Source organism: Anabrus simplex, chromosome 8, assembly GCF_040414725.1.
Source record: "Anabrus simplex isolate iqAnaSimp1 chromosome 8, ASM4041472v1, whole genome shotgun sequence".
In the NCBI taxonomy this organism is placed as follows: domain Eukaryota; kingdom Metazoa; phylum Arthropoda; class Insecta; order Orthoptera; family Tettigoniidae; genus Anabrus; species Anabrus simplex.
In genome coordinates this window covers 146,977,983-147,000,820 of record NC_090272.1, presented here as the reverse complement: position 1 = coordinate 147,000,820, position 22,838 = coordinate 146,977,983, and the positions used below count along the sequence as shown (strand labels likewise).

Genomic DNA, 22,838 nt, shown 5'->3' with positions numbered 1-22,838 from the left:
CCAACCCTGGAGGGTAAGCAGATTAAGAAAGAAAAAAGAAAGGAAGCTAACTGGCTAACTGGGAAAGCAAAAATTAAGGAAGAAATTTAGGAGAGGATAGGAAATTGCTCAAAGACATAATTAGAAATTGGAAAGTGCCTACCAAAGCAAAAATCACTGCCAATATTGACCTATGGATCAGAATGTTCGACTCGGACAAAAAAGATCTGAGTAGATTACAAGCGACAGAGGCGCGCTTTCTGCTAGGGATCTTGGGTAAAACAAGGAGGGACAAGATAAGAAATGAAACCATACGAAACACGCTACAGGTAGACCCTCCAAAAGAAACAATGGAGAGAAAGAGGCTGAAATGGTTCGGCCACGTCAAAAGAATAGGACAAGAAAGATTACCAAGAAGAGCTCTGAAATGGACAGAATCTGGAAGAAGACCAATTGGAAGACCACGAACAAGATGGAGGTATCAGGTGGAGGATGACATAAATCGGAGAGGACTACAGTGGCAGAGAATGATGAACGATAGAATGTAGGGAAAAAGAGAAGATTGGAAGAGGCTCTGTGAACGAACTGCATAAGCAGAAACGTATCAGGAGGAAGAAGAAGAGAAGATTACAAGGGAAGAGGTTTTGGCTTGAGTAAGTTTTTTGGACGAAAGTCGCAGGAGTAAATAATCTCCTCCGAGAAAAGCCTAAGATTTCTGCAGAAGAACAGCTAAGAATTCAGAGACTGAAGGATCTCTAACAGAAAAAAGCACCCTGAAGAAGAAATGAAAGGTAGCCCATAGACGGCTGTATTCATTATTATTATTATTATTATTATTATTATTATTATTATTATTATTATTATTATTATTATTATTATGTTTTCTCGCTGTAGAAAGCATAAATTCTTTTTCGCGCCTCGCCCTGTCAACAACACGAGTTTATCAATCCAAGTACTTATCACGACCCGAGTTTCTTTAACTCGGGAATTCTCACTGAGTTTCAACTAACTTTGCCAAGGCTACTAGAATCGTCTTCCTCTTCCTGGTATTTTTCCCAGTTTACTGGGGTCGGCACTTGGTAACTGATTTAGCCCAATTTTACTGCGATGCTCTTCCTGACGCCAACCCTACATGGAGGAATGTACTCACTATTGCGTGTTTCTGTGGTGGTTAGTAGTGTGTTGTGTGTACATATGAAAAGAGTGTATTAAGACGAATACAAACAACCAGACCTCGAGTCTGAAGAATTAACTATACGCAGTTAAAATCCTCAGCCCCACCGGGTGAGTTGGCCGTGCGGTTAGGGGCGCGCGGCTGTGAGCTTGCTTCCGGGAGAGAGTGGTTTCGAATCCCACTGTCGGCAGCCCTGAAGATGGTTTTCCGTGGTTTCCCATTTTCACACCAGGCAAATGCTGGGGCTGTACCTTAATATCTTCCCACTCCTAGCCCTTTCCTACCCCATCGTCGCCATAAAACCTATCTGTGTCGGTGCGACGTAAAACCACTAGCAAAAAAATCCTCAGCACCACCGGAAATCGAACCTAGAGCCCTCTGAATCAAAGACCAGTACACTGACCATTCAGGCTGTGGCTACAAGAATATAACCACAATAAATATTATGAAAGTATCGCAGCGTCGACATTCTGATACATAACAGTGATGATTGACATTCTGTCAAGTCGATCGGTTTGTGTATTTCCTTAGTCAGTTAATTACACGTCCTTATGAAGCTTGCATGTGGGAGACAGTGGGTTCCAACCCCACTGTCGGCAGCCCTGAAGATGGTTTTCCGTGGTTTCCCATTTTAACGGCAAATCCTGGCGCTGTACTTTAATTAAGGCCACGGCTGCTTCCATCCCACTCCTACCCCTTTCCAGTCCTATCATCGCCATAAGACCTGTCTGTGTCGGTGCGACGTAAAGCAACGTAAAGCAACTTGTAAAAAAAATGTATTAGTAATTGTTTTGTTACGGCCAGTACATTGGCCATCAAAATTACGCAGCAGTATCATTTTGCAATAGATTTGTTTTGCTTCCTTGCATTATTTAACAAAAAGTATACAGTTATGGTATTACTGTTTAGTCAACGACCTGCTTATGCAGTCGTTAATATTCCAGTGTTCTGTATCTTTCGGATCCATAAAATACGGAATAGTTTCCTGAGGATCCACATATCAAAATGTTCATGGAGGCAGATTTAACATTCATTCTCTACACAATGTGACAGTATTAAACAAGATTAACACTCAGACATGCTTTAAAGGACCTTGAAACTGAGATCTAGGCTAGGGTCTAACCAACAGCGTTCGCAACTCGGCATCCTGAAACTTATTTTCAATTTGTAATACTATCCAGGTCTTGTGCGTCCAGGACTACAATAAGGTTACTTTGAAGAACTCAAAAACAGGAAATGCCCACAGATGTATGTCCCAGGGCTTTTTTTCTGCTTGCAGCATATGAGTCCAGACCGTAGTCATAACAAAGCAAGTCGTAAACAATGAACTTATGTCTCAGAGAAACCTATCCTGACACGAGACGAGCGCTGGCCGTCCGTTGAGCTGGGCGTGGCGATTGAATGCTGGTAGTTATGTGAGTATGTCTGGCTGGATTCGCGAGAGCAGAACAGATCTGCTCCAGAGCAGGCAGCTCTGTGTATATGTGTGTTGTGCTGTGATGTGAGATCCGGCTATGAGAAGACCGCGTGAACCTCCGACGATCGTCGTCTGGTCCGAGTCTTCCTCGTGTTTCCAGTACACGCAGGTGCGTACGTAGTATCTGCTTTGGCTAAGTAAATGTCCTTCAGCAGTTCTTCTCGGTCACTCCAATATCACAAAGCCACTTCCTTCTACCCACTAAACATAAAACACTCCATTTCTCTTCATCTTTCGGACTGTAGTTCAAGTTTTGGCCACACTGCACATTAGATTTTTCAAAATGAAGATGCATATTCCTCTGGTTCGGATTTCAAGAAAAACTGTTGGTCACTAGGATTCTAATCAGAAAGTTTTTCCTTCTTTCCTGGCCATTCTTCAATGATTTGGGGTCGGTACTACACGTAGATTTGCCGCAGTTGTTATGGTATTAAGACATACACTTTAAGTGCCAAAAGTATCCTCTCGAAAACTTAGGTAAAGAGCCATAAACATTTACATTTCCTTTTGTGGTGCAGTCATGTATGCACTGCCCTTCTAATTTTGTGAAGGTACAGTCGATCCTTGCTGAAGCCAGTGGCTTTTGAGAGTGTTAAGCGGTAACTACTCTGTCTCGTTGATTTCTAGCATGTTAAAGAGCTTCTGCGGGATAAAATTACAATATCCTGGCATCGCATAAAGTCTAACACTAATAATAATAATAATAATAATAATAATAATAATAATAATAATAATAATAATAATAATAATAATAATAATAATAAATTTAATATGTGTTTTTTAAATCCTCGCTAGCATCACTCATACCTCAAAACTGCAAAACTTATTATGTACAGATCATCAATAAGAAGCAAAAAGCAACGCAAAGTCATCTCCGTAAAGGCCATGAAGGCCCGTGGAGGGGTGGAAGGTAAAGGCTTCCACCATCCGTAACCTCGGCACTTGTCGGGGTAGAATGGTTAGCTCTACGCCCGACCGCCTTTGTCCCAGGAATTAACCTGGTACTCATTTTTGGTGTAGGCTGAGTGAACCTCAGGGATCAAAAAGAAGCAGGTATTAAGAAAGTAGTAGGTCAAGGATGTCCATTGTCTGCTTATTTTCTGCAGGGCCGCGTTTAAGGTTATGACGTCCTGGGAAAACCCCACTTATTAATGAACGATAATGTGCCAATTCCAGTTTTGGTTCGGGAAGGATTTCTCCCTTAATGGAGAACCGTCGTATTACCCTCCACCTGCCGCTAACCTCCATACAGAGGAGTGAGAAGGCTAAAATAAACGGTGAGGCACACGCAAGTACCCAGTCCCTGAGCGAAGGGAATCTACCATTTGAGGCAAAAAATCCTTGATCCAGGCGGGAATCGAATACGGGAACCTTGTGTCCGATAGCCAGCACGATAAACATTCGGCTACCGAGGGACCTCCTATTTCTTCAATAAATGAGGTGACAACTAACGTGGATCTAGTTGTAAAAATCAAGGTTTTTTTGAGTAGGAATTTGGGAAGGAAGTGGCCATGGCCTTTAAAGAATGTACTATTCCGGCAATTTGCCTGGAGGTGAAATGGAAAACCGCTGGAAACCATTTCAACAACGGCCGACAGTGGGATTCGAACCCATGGCATCTCCGGAGTCCGTATTGCTTACCGCTGAGCTAATCTTGTCGGTTAATAATAATAATAATAATAATAATAATAATAATAATAACAATAATAATCTCCACCCGTAAATATTGTCTTGGTTTACCTCTTATTCCGTTATTTCTATATTTAATTTTATAAATGCGTGTTTCAGGGTTCCAACTGCCATGAAAAGTTAAATGAGCTAGACTGTAGGTCTGTATTAGGTTGTATTCACAACGGCTTTACACAACATTCAGTATTACAGTATTTGATCGAAAGATCTTTTTTTTAAAAAAAAAAATAAGATTTCAGTAAACTCGCTGTTAGCTTTCATTTGCAATCTGTCCCATCTTCGCGCCCCCAACCCTCGTGCACCTTCGGGCATTTGCCCAGTCTGCCCTATTATAAAAGCTACACTGATTTTCTGGCCGCTAGTCTTAAGAAAGACCAGATTTGCGACAGTTTGCTCGCAAAGAGGTTTCTTTTAAGTGTGAATTAGTCTCGTAATTGTGTAAGTTTTCAGTCCCACAACCGGTAGTGCAAAAGACGAGCGCCTAACCAACTGGCCTATGCAGACAATCTTTATTAAATAATTGCCCATGAATCAATACGTAAGAATATACATAACAATTTCTGTTTCAAGAAATGAACATCTTGGTCATCTGACATACTGATATTGGCGATTGGTTTTTAAAAGGATAAAACTGTTAGCTCATGAGGTCTTAGCGGTGGTGGTAATTATTGTTTTATAAGGAAGTACAACTGGACAGCCATCCTCTCTTATACACTAATCATAAATGAAAATAGAAGAGTTCCAATCCTTTGAAGAATGAATGCATCAACAAAAGAAGGAGAAGAACCACGAAGGACATGAAAAGGAAAGACTCCGTAGACCTCGCAGGTCGGAGAGGAAATTTGAAAACAAGGAGCCTGCCAAAAAGAAATAGAGACAATGCCAGATTCACCTAGGGTCCCCGTGGTCACCAACCCCGAGGTTACTCTTTTTATTTGCATCTTACGACAGACATGAGATAACGTGGATGTTCCTTTTGCTAGTGCTTAACGTTGCATCGACACAGATATTGGATGGAAAAGGGCTAGAATTGGGAAGGAAACGGCTGTTATCTTATTTAAGATACATTTCCAGCGTTTGCCTGCTAGGAAAATGAGAAACCACGAAAAACTATCTGCAAGGCTGCTGATGGTGGACTTCGAACCCACCATCTCTCGAATGCGAGCTCACAACTACGTGATACGAACTGTGTAGCCAACTCCCTCGGTACAGTGGATATATTCTACCACCCCCTTCCATCAGGAGGGAATAGGCCCTATGAACCCTTAGGACGACATTTTAAAGAATATATAACATTATACAAGGAGAGCGTATCAAATAATCCACAAATGCCCCGACCGGGCAGGAGATGGATAAGGGGAAAGGATGATGATGATGATGATGATGATGATAATGATGATGATGATTAGTGACTTCCTTAACTTTGTAACTAACAAGGCTGCTTAAATTATGTTTCATAAATTTTTAAAAAAGAAAATCAATACTCTAAGTAATCCTACAACGATAAATAGGATTTTTTGATATTTTGCTTTACGTCGCACCGACACAGATAGGTCTGATGGCGACGATGAGATAAGAAAGGCCAGGAATGGTAAGGAAGCGGCCGTGGCCTTAATTAAGGTACAGCCCCAGCATTTGCCTGGTTAAAAAAATGGGAAACCACAGAAAACCATTTTCAGGGTTGCCGACAGTGGGATTCGAACCCACTATCTCCCGGATGCAAGCTCACAGCTGCGCGCTCCTAACCGCACGGCCAACTCGTCCGGTTAGCATATTTTAAAAGACGTAAGAAGGAGAATACATATTGTTGAAAATTAATAAGAATGTTATTTGCTTTACGTCCCACTAACTATTTTTACGGTTTTCGGAGACGCCGAGGTGCCTGAATTTAGCCCTGCAGGAGTACTTTTACGTGCCAGTAAATCTACCGACACGAGGCTGACGTATTTGAGCACCTTCAAATACCATCGGACTGAGCCAGAATCGAACCTGCCAAGTTGGGGTCAGACGGCCAGCGCCTCAACCATCTGAGCCACTCAGCCCAGCTTGTTGAAAATGATCTGATTGATATACTGTATAAAACTATATTTGTACACCACGATGGAATTAACGGGGAGTACACATTCTTGTAATTAAAGAACCTCTTTATAAGCCCATTTTATCACATTCTGCATGACGAAATGGCAGTATTTTCATTATCTGTTAGTAGGAAATCAATCAGAGAGATCCACGCACTCGGTTTAGAAATGGGCCACTGTGAACTCAGCTCCCCAGATGCACAAATTATGAATTCTCCTCCCTTCAGTACACAGCAGTATATCGAAATCCGGATACCTATCCTTAACATCCGTAAAACTATGGTGCCCTCCAAGATGTTCGGAAAAGAACTACTGTATTATTCTGGAGATCTTCCGTTTACAGCAGCCCACACCTTGATGGTTATAGGCTCTAAAAGAACGCAGCTGTGGTTCAGACTCCACGTTCAACTGGACCTCTCGTGGTTATGATCACGATATTAACGGTCACGTAGAACTAAAAGATTGTCGCCTTGCTATCCATTTCTACGGCTTTTACCAGACTTTTCTGTTGTTCAATTGACGTCCAACCTTCTATACCATACAAGTGATAATAACCGTAGATTCGACATTCAATTTAGAAAAAGGAGTGGGAGAAGCAAAAAGGAACCGCAGTACTATCTGTGAGCACTTACGTAGTTCGTTCACAAAGGTTTTGAACGCTAAAACGTATAACGGGAAACAAGTGCTTTTTTCGCGACTTACTACTACTACTACTACTACTACTACTACTACTACTACTACTACTACTACTAAACGTTTTCATTCCTCCCCTGAAGGGGGAGGCGGGCCTCTTAGACGGTGACGCCATCTCTCAGGCCGGGAGATTTGTTACGGTGAAGGAGATGTGCGGAGAAGGTGAGGGGGTAGGCGGCCGTGGCCTATACTACGAACTGTCCCGGCATTCGCCTTAGTGCAGGAGAATGGAAAACCACGGAAAACCATTATCAGGGCAGCCGACGGGTGGGACCAGGCGTGAAGTCCGGCACTGTGCCCCAGGCCCGTCTCCCGAATGCAGAGGCGTAGAGCCACGGTAGAGACGTGGGCAACTTTCCTCTGCTCGGTTGGCCGGTCAGAGTACAAAGCATATGGGACATCAACCCACTCTGCATCTACCGACGTTTCGCGACTTCTACTGGGCAAGTTTACGTCCCGCTGAGAGGCACATAGAGACCATGAGAGATTAATGCTGTCCGCCGTTCACACAATTCCTAGAAGAATGCAGCATTTAGTAACAGTTACTCAGCAGTCAGAGATTTTAGATTCTTGATAAATGGTACAGATTGAAAGAAATCACTGTCGTACATTACCGGCGCACTCGCCGAAATCACCATGTAAAAGAAAACATAAGCATGTTTTCATAACCGATTTGCAGTTGTTTTACATTCTCTGTATTGTTATTTTTCAGTATTTTTCATGGCACATAGTGTCCGACTCGTCGGCTGAGTGGTCAGTGTACTGGCCTTCGTTTCAGAGGGTCCCGGGTTCGATTCCCGGGCGGGTCGGGAATTTTAACCTTCATTGGTTAATTCCAGTGGTCCGGGGGCTGGGTGTTTGTGCTGTCCCCAACATCCCTGCAACTAACACACCACACATAACACTATCCTCCACCACAATAACACGCAGTTACACAGGGCAGATGCCGCCCACCCCCATCGGAGGGTCTGCCTTACAAGGGCTGCACTCGACTAGAAATAGCCACACGAAATTAATAATGGCACATAGCAGCATGATATGGAAAACTGCACAAGGCAATCCACCAGACATACGATACATTAGCTTCACGTGGGGGAGGAATGTTTGAAATTTAAACCAAATAAAGTGACCTGGAATAATTCAAATCGGTGACAGTGTAGCGCTTGCGCAGGAATTTTAAATCAGGTTTGATACAACCTCCGCCTTGGTGTGGCAAGGTTAAACGGGATGACACAAGAAGCAGACAGGGGTACAATTACTTCATCACCAGAGGCACCTCTAGGGAAGAGCTTTACCTTAACTACACTATTTAGAGATATCCTTTCTCCTGTGAGGCTTGGCAGCAACATGTAAGCGAAATACCTAATCTGTTGATTATCTCTTTCGCAACGAGATTGATTGGCTCGGAGAGTAATGCACTGACCTTCAAATCTCAAGATCGCATTCCACCCGAGGTCGATGACATTTCAGAGTGCTTAAAGGTGGCAAACTGGTATCGACAGACTTCTTATGAATTGCAGACGTGGATCTGAAAGATAATGAATCCGCATGGCACAGCACTACAGTATATACGTGGAACAGAATACTGTTAGCAAAGAGAGACCAAAAGAAAATGTAATAGAATACACGGTTTATTTTATCCTACAAAGTATACAGTATTGAGTGACGAAGTATTTCATTTATTAACTGAATGTATACGAATTTCTACACACTTCCTTACGGCGATCGTTGCCTTATTATATAGCCCCAGCATTTGCCTGGTGTGAACATGGGAAATCATGGAAAACCATATTCAGGACTGCCGACAGTGGGCCTCGAACCCATTATCTCCCGAATGCAAGCTGTTAGCTTCGTGACCCAAACCGCGCAGCCACTTGTCCGGTCCAAGAGAACATTAATCTCCTAAATGTTCATTCGGGTTATAGATATGGAGCTTATAATAACTACAGAAGATAATATTACTCTGTTTTCTTAATTAAACTGGAATCAAGGACACTCACCACGAAATAGAATACACTCTTCCTGACCACTGAAAAACACTTTTCTTTTCAAGTTCTCAGTTCTTTCCTAATCTTTTAGGAATTCTTTCTTTCTTTCTTTCTTTCTTCCTGTCTCTCTTTCTTTATTTCTCTCTTTCTTAGTTGCTGATAAAACATTCAGTATGCAAAGTTGCATGTTAAAATATTTTAAGTGTAGGGTAAAAGTAGGTATGTACGTGATACATGTAAATTCGTAATAAGTCTTTGAACAAGTGTCATGTGTTCGCTGGAGCGATGAAGACCAATGCAGTTAGCTAGAGACATCTGTTGAGAACTCAGGGGGGGAATGTTGAAATTCTTAGTCTGCAATAGGGAAGTTCATGAGACTTGTTCAAAGCACGAACTTACCTGTATCACGAGTATACCTCCCTTTACAGTACTCTACATCTGAGTGCTTGAGCTGAGTCATCAACATCTTAAAAATAATTGATTTACTCTATGGCATCGATAAAGAGGTAAAGTGAAATTTACATCTTTACATTACGAAAACACTGAAGGGTAAAACAATACAATATAGAATATTTGGTGTTGAAATATTGGATCACAGTAATCTACTGTGCCCCGTTATGTAAATAAATGTGTCCAGCTTAATATTATTTCAATTGAAATGATTAATTTTATATTGAGTTAGTACTATTCCACTGCAAAAATATGTGCTGTTCCTAAAAATATGTCTTGGAAACAATATCAGGTTGGTAGGCATGTCATGAATAGGGAAAATGATTCATTGTAATTGACATACCTGAACAGGTCTGGAAAAGTTTGGATATATTCCAATGAAATATCTTGGGAGTCACAATTATCAGTTACCTCAGCCAAAAATTCTAAACAGCAGGCAACACATAACATTCGAATAAATTGAAATGAAACAACTATTTCTAACATTCCTTTTGAGAATATATTGAAAATCAACTTACATTGGCTAGAAAATAACGTGTAATCAAGGGATATGTCACTCCCGTAGCCATTGATTACAGAATTAATATTTGAGATAATTTATTGATTATTGACTAACAGATGCTGATATGAAAACTGGCAAGACTTTGGGTACTTGTATAAAAATAATTACGTCTTTCAAGTAGAAATATTCACAGACACTAGGCATTGAACTTGGCAGACATAAAAGTGGTGTCCTTTTCTTGTCACACTCGTAATCATGTGTAATTTATCTTTTTACTCTTATTAAATCAGTGGTAGGAAATATTTTGATCATTTAGGTTACCGAACAACTAGAGCTGTATTGTTTCAAGGTTACTGAAAATTAAAAGTTATAATTTCTTAACAATTATCACAAATGTTACTGTTGCGGCTGTGCCACCCATAACCGTGGGTTTTCCCTGCGACAATTAACGATTGTTATGTTCACAGACATTTTGGAAATTTTTTGAAATGCGCAAGGGCTGTGTCGGGGCAATGGCAGGTCTTCTGGGCGTTGGATACGTGTTAGGTGGGTGTTAGAATAGAACAGAATTTAGGTTTAGAAAATTATATGTGTGACTCGTTGCGCGGAAAGGAACCTAAAGTCGAATTTTTCATTTTTGAGTGTTGTGTGTTTCTAAACTTTGTAGAAGACACTGAGCGTTTAAAAAATATTTCATTCTAGATTCAATACTTCAGAATATATTCATTATTGACCGTTGCTATTAAGAAAACTGCATTTTGTGAAAAACAGAATTACAGTTTTCACTAATTTTCTTACCAGTGATACAAATGTTCATGGCATTGAGTGGCGAGGTCTCGAACTGCTGCGTAACTTAATTTGTTAAGAAAAAATATAGGTAGCGCAAGAACTCAAAATGTAGAAATGCACTGTTTACACCTCGACACTTCTGTTCAGCTCTGCTGTAAAAATTTCCATTGCCGACTTTGGGCTCTCCTTTTGTGAAAGTTGTCAAATCACACTATTTCTAGTCTTCATCGATTCTGTTACATCTTTTTGTGTGTCTTTGGGCGTATTATCCTCCTTAGGCTAGACAGGAGCAGTAGACTTACTCGGTAGTGGTTTGCGGCGCCCGGCCACCTCGTCTTTATTACGTTGCATTTAAACTTTCTTCCATTCAGCCTCGGATATTTTGAGATTTATCAATTCCTTCTGACTTGTTCATTGTTTTTCTTGTTTCTGTTTGCGGTAGGCTTGAACTTCCTTAAATTAATTTACTAAGACAGAATGTTCGCTAAGTTCACAACTATTTCACAATCCTTCAAGTTTTCTCATAAATATTGTTTCGGGTATAGATAGATCCCACGGATACAAAACGAACAACACCCCGCAGTACGTGTCTTCAGGTCGCGGTGCTGAGTTATACTCATTTTTTTTTAATTTATTTTTTTTCTGGTTATTTGCTTTACGTCGCACCGACACGGATAGGTCTTATGGCGACGATGAGGCAGGAAGAGGCTAGGAGTGGGAAGGAAGCGGCCGTGGCCTTAATTAAGGTACAGCCCCAGCATTTGCCTGGTGTGAAAATGGGAAACCACGGAAAACCATCTTCAGGGCTGCCGACAGTGGGGTTCAAACCCACAATCTCCCGAATACTGGATACTGGCCGCACTTAAGCGACTGCAGCTATCGAGCTCGGTATACTCATTTTACCGCACGCTCCGAGCTCCGATCCGCCGTATTGTGGCGATTTTTTTCCAGATACAAATGAAGATCTGAAAAAAATTACCACGATATGGCGGATGCGCGCACCACTCATCAATACGCCATCTGACCTTGAAAGCTATTTGGATAGGCTCTCTGTACGTTTATTTTTTTTCAAATCTGTTATATTTTTCCTAGCTTTCATAGTTTTTATATTATTAAAGTAAGACTGGAGTATACACTTTTTGGGACAAGGGCATTTTTACCGAGGGACTCAGCACTGGAATGAAACGATAGTAGTGGGTAATCTACGTCAAAAGTAACATTTGCACGGTCTCCTGCGCTAATTTGGACCCTTCAATAACAACTCATTACTGTTTTCGATAAGACATGGCATGATTTCCACAAGAACTAATAAACTATAGTAAATACAAAGTCGACTCGATTTTTTTTTCTTTTTTACAATCTGCTTTACGTCGCATCGACACAGATACGTCTTATGGCGACGATGGGAGAGGAAAGGGCTAGGAGTGGAAAGGAAGCGGCCGTAGTCTTAATTAAGGTACAGCCACAGCATTTGCCTGGTGTGAAAATGGGAAACCACGGACAACCACCTTCAGGGCTATCAACAATGGGGTTCGAACCCACTATCTCCAGAATTCAAGCTCACAGCTGCGCGCCCCTAACCGCACGGCCAACTCGCTTGGTAAGTTGACTCGCAATAATCGCAGATTTCTACAAAATCTACAGTATATCAACATTCGCGATCCTATAATATAATAAATTATCTATTTTACAAGAATTTTATCCTACTTGAACTGCGTGATGAAGTCTGAAGAGAAAACAGTTCCATTACCATTAATGGTTATCGAGACAATATTTATTTCCTGATTGGTTTGTAATCCTGATACGTCAGATGCCCAGTAATAAAACGCCGTAATTGATCAGCATTTAATTCGTAGCTATTTATAAAACACAATTCCTAGTCGTGGAAACACTTCGCTTTTTTCCATCTGGGCGACCACCATGCATATTAGAGAAGTATTTGGCAGACCTCAACGTTCTTCTTGCTTCATTTGTTAAGTAGATGGAGCATTTAGATAAATCGAACCGCAGATGGAGCATAAACATTCCTTAACATTGTTAACGCCCTTGTCTGCGACCAGTCTTGTGAACTTGCCAGGATAAAATATTTTAACGGTGCCCTTGTTAACATGAGTTCTCCTATAATTCAGTAGACGACCTCGTTTATTTGCTATGTATGTTTTCAAAGTGAATATACCTAACCTTGCATTGAAAACTCACTCTGAAAATACCACCTAGTAGAGCTGATAATAGCGGGCGAGATGGCCGTGCAGTTAGGGGCGCGCAGCTGTGAGTTTGCATCCGGGAGATAGTGGGTTCGAATCCCACTATCGGCAACCCTGAAGATGGTTTCCCGTCGTTTCCCATTTTCACACCAGGCAAATACCAGAGCTGTACCTTAATTAAGGCCACGGCCGCTTCCTTCCCACTCCTAGGCCTTTACTATCCCATCGTCGCCGTAAGACCTATCTGTGTCGGTGCGACGTAAAGCAAGTTGTAAAAAACAAGAGCTGTTATTAAAGAAGTTTACTAAAACAGTTTTGTTCAGTCCGTCCGGCCGTTCTACTGGACCGATTTGCTTCATTATTTTTTATTGTCTGCGGAAATTATCTTCCGATGGATCATCAGACATTGATAGGTCTCTAAGTCCATTCTACTTGAGTAATCGTAAATAATTCAAGTCATGAATGACTTTACTTAGCGAGTTGCACAGAGTTAAGGAGCAATATCTTTACGTTGAGAGATCAGCGAAGCTACTGTAAACAATCAAAAATGGCAGGTGTCTATAGGCAAAGTCCGCTTCTGTGGTGTATTGGTTAGTCTGATTAGCTGCCACACCCGGCGGAGCCCCGGCTTCGATTCCCGGCTCTGCCACGAAATTTGAAAAGTGGTACGAGATCTGGAACGGGGTCCACTCAGCCTCGTGAGGTCAACTGAGTAGAGATGGATTCGATTCCCACCTCAGCCATCCTCTAAGTGCTTTTCCGTGGTTTCCCACTTTTCCTTTAGGCAAATGCCGGGATAGTACCTAACTTAAGGCTACGGCCGCTTCCTTTCCTCTTCCTTGTCTATACCTTCCGATCTTCCCATCCCCCTCAAGGCCCCTGTTAAGCACAGCAGGTGAGGCTGCCTGGGCGAGGTACTGGTCCTCCTCCCTAGCTGTATCCCCCGACCCAATGTCTCAGGCTCCAGCACACTACCTGTAGGGTAATCTGGTTAAGAAAGAAATAAAGAAAGAAAGAAAGAAAAAGAAAGGAAGAAGTCTATAGGCAAGCCTGCAATTTCAATCAAACTTGGTACACATAGGCTATGACGTAATACTATATGGAGTGAAATACTGTGGGGGTAAGACATCCCTAGGGGTGTAGTGGGGAGGGAGTGACACGAAAAAAATCATCGAAAACGATCAATATTTATGTTGAATCCATATTTTTCGGGGTCGCTGATATGAATAGTGCCACTCCGGATGACATTTAAGTCTCCATCCGCACTGGGGGGTGAAAAGGGATGAAAAATAAAATATTCAATGGCCGAAATCATGGGTGTGTAAGTTGCAGCACAGTTCTCAACCAAACTTGGTATCCATATGGCTCACTATCTGGAGAAAAGTACGCACCCCTGATACCCCTACGGTTGGCAGTTGGGAGTGAGTGGCATGAAAAAATCATCGGAAGCGACCAATATCAGTGTCGAATCGATACTTTTCGGGTTTGCTGATATGAATTGTGCCACTCTGGATGCCGTTTAAGTACAAGTTCAGCCTCAGTAGGCATGGGGTTAGAAGGGTTGATACAGAAAATGTCTAAAATGGCCGAGATGAGTGTTGAATCCACAGTTCTCGGATTCGTTAGGCTAATTGGTGACAGTTCCAATGACAGTTGGAATCGTGTACAACATATCTATAGCGCGACGCATATATATTCGTACATAGAATTATCACTTATTTTTATTTTTTTTTGCTACTTTGCTTTACGTCGCACCGACACAGATATGTCTTATGGCGACGATGGGATAGGAATGGCCTAGGAATTGGAAGGAAGCGGCCGTGGCCTTAATTAAGGTACAGCCCCGGCATTTGCCTGGTGTGAAAATGGGAAACCACGGAAAACCATCTTCAGGGCTGCCGACAGTGGGGCTCGAACCCACTATCTCCCGATTACTGGATACTGGCCGCACTTAAGCACTTATTTTTAGTATTCGTGTGGAAGGATCTTTCTGTTCCCAGACAATATGGGCTTCAACAAGGACAAACTTCCACGCGAAAACTTTAAGGGAACCAGGAAGTAAAAATCCGTCAAAATATTTTTTTTTTTCATTGCATTAAGTTAAACACCAGTTCTCCCTTAATATGAATATGCATTGTTTTTGTATGTTTTCTGCATACTGATAGGAAAGAGGGAGCATTCTGTAAACACTGGTGACATTATGACACGCCCCCTTCTGTCTGTTGTTCATTCAGTTGTGTTTGTCGCAGCTGCAGCAGACTTTCTTCGGCTTTACTCCCTTTCATTCTTTGACCTCTGCTTTTCATGTTGGTTACTCTGGTGCTAGTACGAATGTAAGTAACAGCTGAATATCATTTCAGCGTTCTGTTTACGTTTTACTCGTCGTAGTTATTTGAAGGAGAAGCTTGAATTGAGGGAGCAATCTTATTGTGTTTATAGTTTTATTTTATCCATATCGACCCTTAATATGCCGCCCCCGCGGTGTTGGAGTAGCGTGCCTTCCTCTTACCCGAGGCCCCGGGTTCGATTCTAGACCAGGTCAGGGATTTTTACCTGCATCTGGGGGCTGGTTCGAGGTCCACTCAGCCTACGTGATTACAATTGAGGACCTATCTGACGGTAAGATGGCGGCCCCGGTCTAGAAAACCACGAATAACGGCCGAGAGGATCCGTCGTGCTGACCACACGACACCTCGTAATCTGCAGAACTTCGGGCTGAGCAGCGGTCGCTTAGTAGACCATGGCCCTTCGGGGCTGTTGCGCCATCGGGTTTGATTTTTAGACCCATAATATGGAACGAATAAGGAAATTTAATATTAGGAATAAGTTTAAAGGTAATAGATATAGCAGGAAATAAGAAAAGCTGTGTGAGCCACCTTCTTTCACAGGATCTCAACAGACGAGGACCCCTGTCATTGTCTCTGATCAAAGGGTCCTGAGTCATGGTGTAAATATCAGGGATTTTATTCAATTTAAACAATTAGTTTTTTAGAAATTTGTACCAACGTTAGTATGGTTAAATATACGAAATACGCTCACTTCCTGATTCCTTTAAATTAAATACGTAACAATAACTTTAAAACTCCATGAAGGGGGAGGCGGACCTTTTAGACGGTGACGCCGTCTCTCAGACCGGGAGATTTGTTACGGTGAAGGAGATGCTCGGAGAAGATGAGGGGGTTGGCAGCCGTGGTCTGTACTAGAGACTGTCCCGGCATTCGCCTTAGTGCAGGGGAATGGAAAACCACGGAAAACCATTCTCAGGACAGCCGACGGTTGAGGCCAGCCGTGTGGTCTAGCCCTGTCCCGTCTCCCGAATGCAGAGGCGTAGAGCCACGGTAGAACCGTGGCCACTCCTCCTCGGCGCGGTTGGCCGTTCAGAGTGCAGAGCCGTGCGATCACGGGCCAGCCGTGGCCACTTATGGGCCGAGACCCACTCTGCATCTACCGACCCACCTGGTCATTCTAATGTATCTCTACTGTTCATACGATGCTTGTTCTCTTGGTAGAAGAAGTAGGGCCAGACCAGTACAAAATGTAGATTTCACTTAGGTCTCAGTCTCATTTATAGCTGTGAAAATATCGAAGCTGTGAAGTCTGGGCAGTGCTGGATACTATGAAAGACGCTTTTCAAAGAGTCAGTCTTATTGCAGTAGCTCAATAAAGAGAGTAATGTAAAACTACTTCACTCTTTATCTTGTCCAGTGCACCTAAATATGGCACCGCTATCGCCTTTCTCTGTTTCCCTGAAACTTCAGAATCTTCGATAGTGTTATTTGAGGATACAACTAGCCTCCAGATGATGACTTAACATGCATATACATACGGCAGTGTCGAAAACTGCTACGCATATACGCCCTTTTTTCATTCGAGTGACCCAGTGAAATTCGGTTCACTCCCATCTTAAAGATGTAGATGGAGTTCAATTTTTCTATAAAGTTTTAAATATTTATTTTAGATGATAAGGGAACACGTTTTGTGCATTTAAAAATGTGTCATTCCTTTAAAAATTCTTTCTTTCCTTTTCTTTCAATTTGTAATTATAAAATTTCTTCTACATATAGCTAGGTTGACTTGAAAGCAAAAGAGGTCATTTAAAGGGCTTTTTTGATGGCATTAGAATCGCTGTTCTGTTTTAATAGTTTTGAGGGGACTGAAACAAATTGTCGGAGGCCGTCATATCTCGTGCAACATTTTTCAACCTAATGAAAGAGCAGTCTTGGGCATGTGGATGCGATACTAAACTTAACTGGGGCCTCGAAATTTTGCACACGTCTAACAAAGTTTAAACCCCTGAGGTGGCTGGAAAAATTTAAACTTCGGAATGGAATAGAGTAAATGGTAATGTCAGGTGGAAATGCTGCAGTCAGTGAAGTGGATAGCAAACATTACCGAGATAACGTTTTACCAGCCTTGTTAGAGGAGTACAGTCCTAAGTCGAGTTTAATGTTGATGAGACTACTTTCTTCCACATATGCTTGCCTAGAAAGACACTGACGTTTGAAGGTGAAGAGTATGTCGGGGGGAAAATAATATATATATAAATAACAACATCTTATAATATCTTATAAGAATGATCAAATATTATATCATGATCAATTATTAGCACCTTTTTTATTTTATTATTAGGATTATACCACGAATGGAATCAAGGCGCCTTGGAAAGAGCATATTAGCATATTTGCATTCAAAATGTATTGATCTCTCAATCTACCTTAAATAAGAAGTGATAAATTGCAATCAGTTTCGACCTGATCTTAGATGATTACATCCTTATTTACCTTTAACCAAAGCAGAGGTATATTACTGTTAATAATATTATTGAAATTTATTTCCAATTAAAGAAATGTGTTGATCAAATTAAAGATGCTGGGTGCTAATATGACGCGAGCTGAAAAACTAAAGCTTCTAGTAATCGGAAAATCCGTGAAGCCTCGCTGTTTTCCGGGTGTGAAGTCATTAACGGTCACGAACAAAAGCAACAGGAAGTCGTGGATGACAAACTCCATTTACGATTCTTGACTGCATGGTATTGACAAGAAGCTTCAACGTGAAGGAAGGAAAATCCTCCTTCTCTTAGACAACCATGATCAAAAAAGGGAATTCAAAATTTCGATCATTCGAAATAAAATGTTGTTCCCGAGGTGATTCGAGATATCGAGGTTCAGCTGTAACTGCAACTACTTGAAGTAATCATTTGATCAATTGCGTAATTGTACAAGCAAAAAAACCCTGCCGTGATTTTCAGCGACCATGTTTGAGTTTCCCCTGCAGTTCGAAACGTTCCAACACAGATGCCAGTACTTCCCTCGTCAGCCTACTCCAGAAATGAGTACCACCAGGTTAATTCGTGAGCGCAAAAGCGACCGAGCGTAGAGATAACTCTATCGCAATTAATATTGAAATTACGGACGTCGTGAGTCGAGAAGAGAGTCCTTTTATTCGAAAAGGCGAGGCGAAGAACGTACAAAAAAAAGTAAAGCTGAAAGAGGCTAAAGACTAAAATTACCTAATAGAAGTAAAAGAAACATATTAAGTTAAGAAAATCAGACGTAGGCCCTAATAGAATATCTGTATAAAAATGTAAATAAATAATCATCGAAAGGAACGTAAATAATATAGCCAATCAGAACGGGAGGAGGAGAAAAGAAATCGCGGAAGGATTTACGTTTCTACATCATCCGGAACCAATAACAAATGAAGTTGCCGCTAACGAAACAGTGTGACGTGGTAAGGGACGTCGCACCGACACAAATAGGTCTTATAGCGACGATAGGATAGGAATGGGCTAGGGGTGGGAAGGAAGCGGTCGTGGCCTTATTTAAGGTACAGACAGCCCCAATATTTGCTTGATGTGAAAATAGGAAACCACGGAGAACCATCTTCAGGGCTACCCACAGTAAGGACCGAACCCACTATCTCCCGAACGCAAGCTCACGGCTACGCGACCCTAACCGCACGGCCAGCTCGCTCAATTTCTAAATATTAAAGGTACGTTCAAGAAGTATTTGTGAGATAAATACAAGTAAACTATAAATTACGTTTTGTAACATTTTGTTACTTTGTATTATAAGAAAACCAGCTGCGTGTATTGGTTTTGATTACAATAAAAGAATACTCTCTCCGCAGTTGCCGGTGATTCGTGGATGAGGGAGAAGATTAATTTAGGAAGTACAGTACGTACCGAACAGAATAAAATATAGCTCCTCATGTATCAGTTGCTTTCGTACCTTTCAAACCATACATGTCTTCTGCAGTCTAGAACGGACTCGCCAGTCGTCACGATTCAGGTTTAGAAAAAATAAAGAATAGTGCACGGATGAATTGATAGCCAGGAAAAAAGAAATCAACTAGTTCTAAATTCGACAGCTATTCCCAGTGATGCTATTTTCTGAGCAGTCTCTCCTGCTGCTTCTTTTGTTGTGATTTGTTTGTTCGGACGGTAGTTAATCGGCTATTTGGAAAAGTGAAAATTGGACTGACTGAGCGGAAAGTCAGAAGAATTCTTTGAAGAGAGATGCCAGGAAGTTCACACAATCGGCAAGCTCCTCTGGACATGCTCTCTACTCACAGAATTCCTTTAGAACTTTAAAACTGTCAATAGTTGAATTAATAACGTCCAGAAAGCCGTAAGTCAGCCCGAAACTCAGTGACTGGTGGTGTGGTGGTGGTTATTGTTTTAAGAGGAAGTACAGCTGGGCAACCATCCTCTGTCAATACTAATCAGTGGGGGGAAAAAGAAAGGAGTCCGACACTTCGAAAAATGAAGGTATCGACCAAAACATACAAGGTCACGAAGGGCGTGGAAATGAAAACTCTCTAGGCCTCGAAAACCTACCCCGTGTGGGTGGGGGTGGACAGTAACATCAACGGTATCCCCTGCCTGTCGTAAGAGGAGACTGAAAGGGGCTCTTAACTCGGGAGCGTGGGTTGGTAACCAGGCGCCCCTACCTGAGTCCTGACATTGTTCCCACTTATTTGTGCTAGGCTCCTCACTTTCATCTCTCCTATCCGCCCTCTCTTGATCAGCTCTTGTTCTTTTCCAGCCTCAACGGTATTAGGTGTCGAGGCCCCGCGGTGTAGGGGTAGCGTGTCTGCCTCTTACCTGGAGGCCCCGTGATCGATTCCCGGTGACGGTGAGATGGCGACCCCGGTCTAGGATGCCAAGAATAACGGCCGAGAGGATCCGTCATGCTGACCACACAACGTCTCGTAATCTGCAGGCCTTTTGGGCTGAGCAGCGGTCGCTTGTCAGGCCTTGTTGATGCACACTAGGACTTAAATCCTCCATGTCGAGCCGGGAATCGAACCCGGCCTAACCGAGTCTTTATACCTCAGTAGTAACAGGGAGGAGGGGGTGGCTTTGAATAATTTGAGTTGATTTTAACAACTGTGTGGATGAGAAGTAAGCGAGCAATAGTTGGCAAGCAGTGTACCTTCCGATGTATTTTCTAAACATTGCTTTCACTAAAAAGTAGTCTCCCTGTTAACTGTCCTGAGAGGGCACTTATTGAAGGATAAAGGATGAAAGGATTAAAGGATAAAGACTTAATCTTACAGCGACCGAAATAGGAATGTGGGTGTTTTCTTTGATGTTTGCAGAGCGATGAAATTCCAGTATTTACAGCAACAACCATGAATATGTATTACGCTCGTATTCCTCATTTTTGTACATAAATGCAAGTATGCACACCTATTTTTCTTCATGCTTCTGCACACTCAACCCAATTCTCAGCCTAAATATTACTAATAAGTAGGCCTGTTAAACAGACCACAGCGATATATGTAATCAGGGAATATCCACAAACGTATCCAGCCAAGCTGGCCATGGCCAATCTGATTTTCGTGACGTCTGGAGTCCCTATATTAAAGTCGGTAGAACGGTGACAATAATCATGAATAATTGTTTGATGTAGACGGATTAGGACCTAAAATTCAACCATGTATATACTCTTCCCAGTTATTTCAAACGACCAACTTTACGACAAAAAAAAAAATATTACCTGTAACGAGAAATAGTTACAGATTTATGGTCCCCCACCCTTCATCTATTTCGTTAAGAAGCTCAGTACTGATTAGCAATAATATCGAACAACCAGTTGCTCTGAGAGGTTCTACAATTTGAAACATAAGAACTATAGGCTACATTACGCAAGCGAATGATTTAAGTGGTGGTGGTGGTGATCATTGTTTTAAGACGAAATACAACTCTCAACACTAATCATAGCCGCGCTGAGACGGTTGAGACGCTGGCCTTCTGTCCCCAACTTGACGGGTTCGATCCTGGCTCAGTCCGGTGGTTTTTGACCGCGCTCAAATACGTCAGCCTCGTGTCGGTAGATTTACCGGCACGTAAGAGTAGTTATTGGGACGTGAAGCCAATAACATTATTAGGCCTATTATTTAACATTAATACGAGGGAAAATGGAAGAGATCCGACACTTCGAAGAAGGAAAAGAAAAAGAAGGGAGGGAAAACGAAAGACTCTCTATGCCTCGCAAATCTAATACCGACGGATTCAGAAGAGAACAAGAATCAGACAAGGTAGGTCGGATATGAAAGTGACGAGCCTGATAGAAGTGGAAGCAATGCCAGACTCAAGTCGGTAAATCGTGGTTCCTGGGGTCGCCTCTCACAACAGGCATGGGATACCGTGGATGTATTCTACCCACAGGGTGTAGCAAATAATTTTTAGAGGAATATACTACCCGTCGAATCAAGAACGAAGACTAAGATTATCGTAGATTACTAGCCTCACCTTATCTCATATTTCTAAAATAAGAACGTCAAACATTAATGAATCCCACATTCTCTCTATTCCCAAGATATTATCATTGGTAATCTTTGTAGAGGAATGTTTTCTCTTTACATCTAATTATTATGATAATCTTACCCAGTGTCATTTCCATCATGTTATGCCTAACATAATATTGTCTTCTTAAAACAGACGATGAGTCTCAACTTTATTCTACTTTAAAAATACTCCGGCGCCTATGCGCCGAGTGTTCAGTTCCCTCTCATCTCTTGACTAAGATAAAACAAAGAGCCAGAAGATAATCAAAAGGACTTATTATCTTCAAAGGCTTGTGTTTGTGAATTTGTTAAACAGAGGCATGGAGGAAGGCGGATGTTCATTGTTGTCTTGTTGGGTTGCAGGATGAGAACTCCACCACGACCGATGGCTTACTCCCGTCCAAACCTATCGACCTGGAGAAGCTGTTCACACCAGCCAGCGACTCAGGAGAGCTTACTCCTTCCAGATCGAGTGAGTATCCAGCAGATTGTGTGGGCGTTTGTATTCTTTCATTCTTAACAAAGAATGATATTGACTTCGCTACAGTTTTAAATGTAAATTAATTATTAATTTGAATCCCTTTCAACCGTTGTTAAACGGTCGCCCTCAGAAGCTGACTCCCAGGACCTAGAGCCAAAAAGAGGCTCTCTTCAGGCAAATAACCAGCTCCAGTATTAGGGGGGTGTGAAATATTTTCATTCGTATGAGTTTATCATGTATCCTTCGAAGCAGTCATAGGGAATATACTTCGGTACTTCTACATGGTATTATGTCGGTATTGTGATGCAAGTGTAATGGACTCTTCTTATTCTTCTTTTCCTACCGCTTTTCCCGCACTTGTGGGGTCGCAGGTACGAACTGCGTCGCACATGTGGATTGGGTCCTGTTTTACGGCTGGATGCCCTTGCTGACGCCAACCCTATATGGAGGGATGTAGCCTAATCACTATTGCGTGTTTTCTGTGGTGGTTGTTAGTGTAGTGTGTTGTGTTAATATGAAGAGGAGTGTGTTGGGACGGACA

The 22,838-nt window shown here is 42.0% G+C and overlaps 1 protein-coding gene across 6 annotated transcripts in view; it reads left to right on the top strand.

Annotated features, from left to right (window-relative positions):
- The window catches only part of LOC136878904 (uncharacterized), a 318,860-nt gene that overhangs the window by 244,030 nt on the left and 51,992 nt on the right, over positions 1-22,838 (top strand). For all 6 annotated transcript variants that reach the window (XM_068228857.1, XM_068228858.1, XM_067152497.2 and 3 more), the window contains one exon: positions 22,180-22,288. In XM_068228857.1, the coding sequence (XP_068084958.1) occupies positions 22,180-22,288 (109 nt within the window). The remainder of the gene's footprint in view (positions 1-22,179; positions 22,289-22,838) is intronic.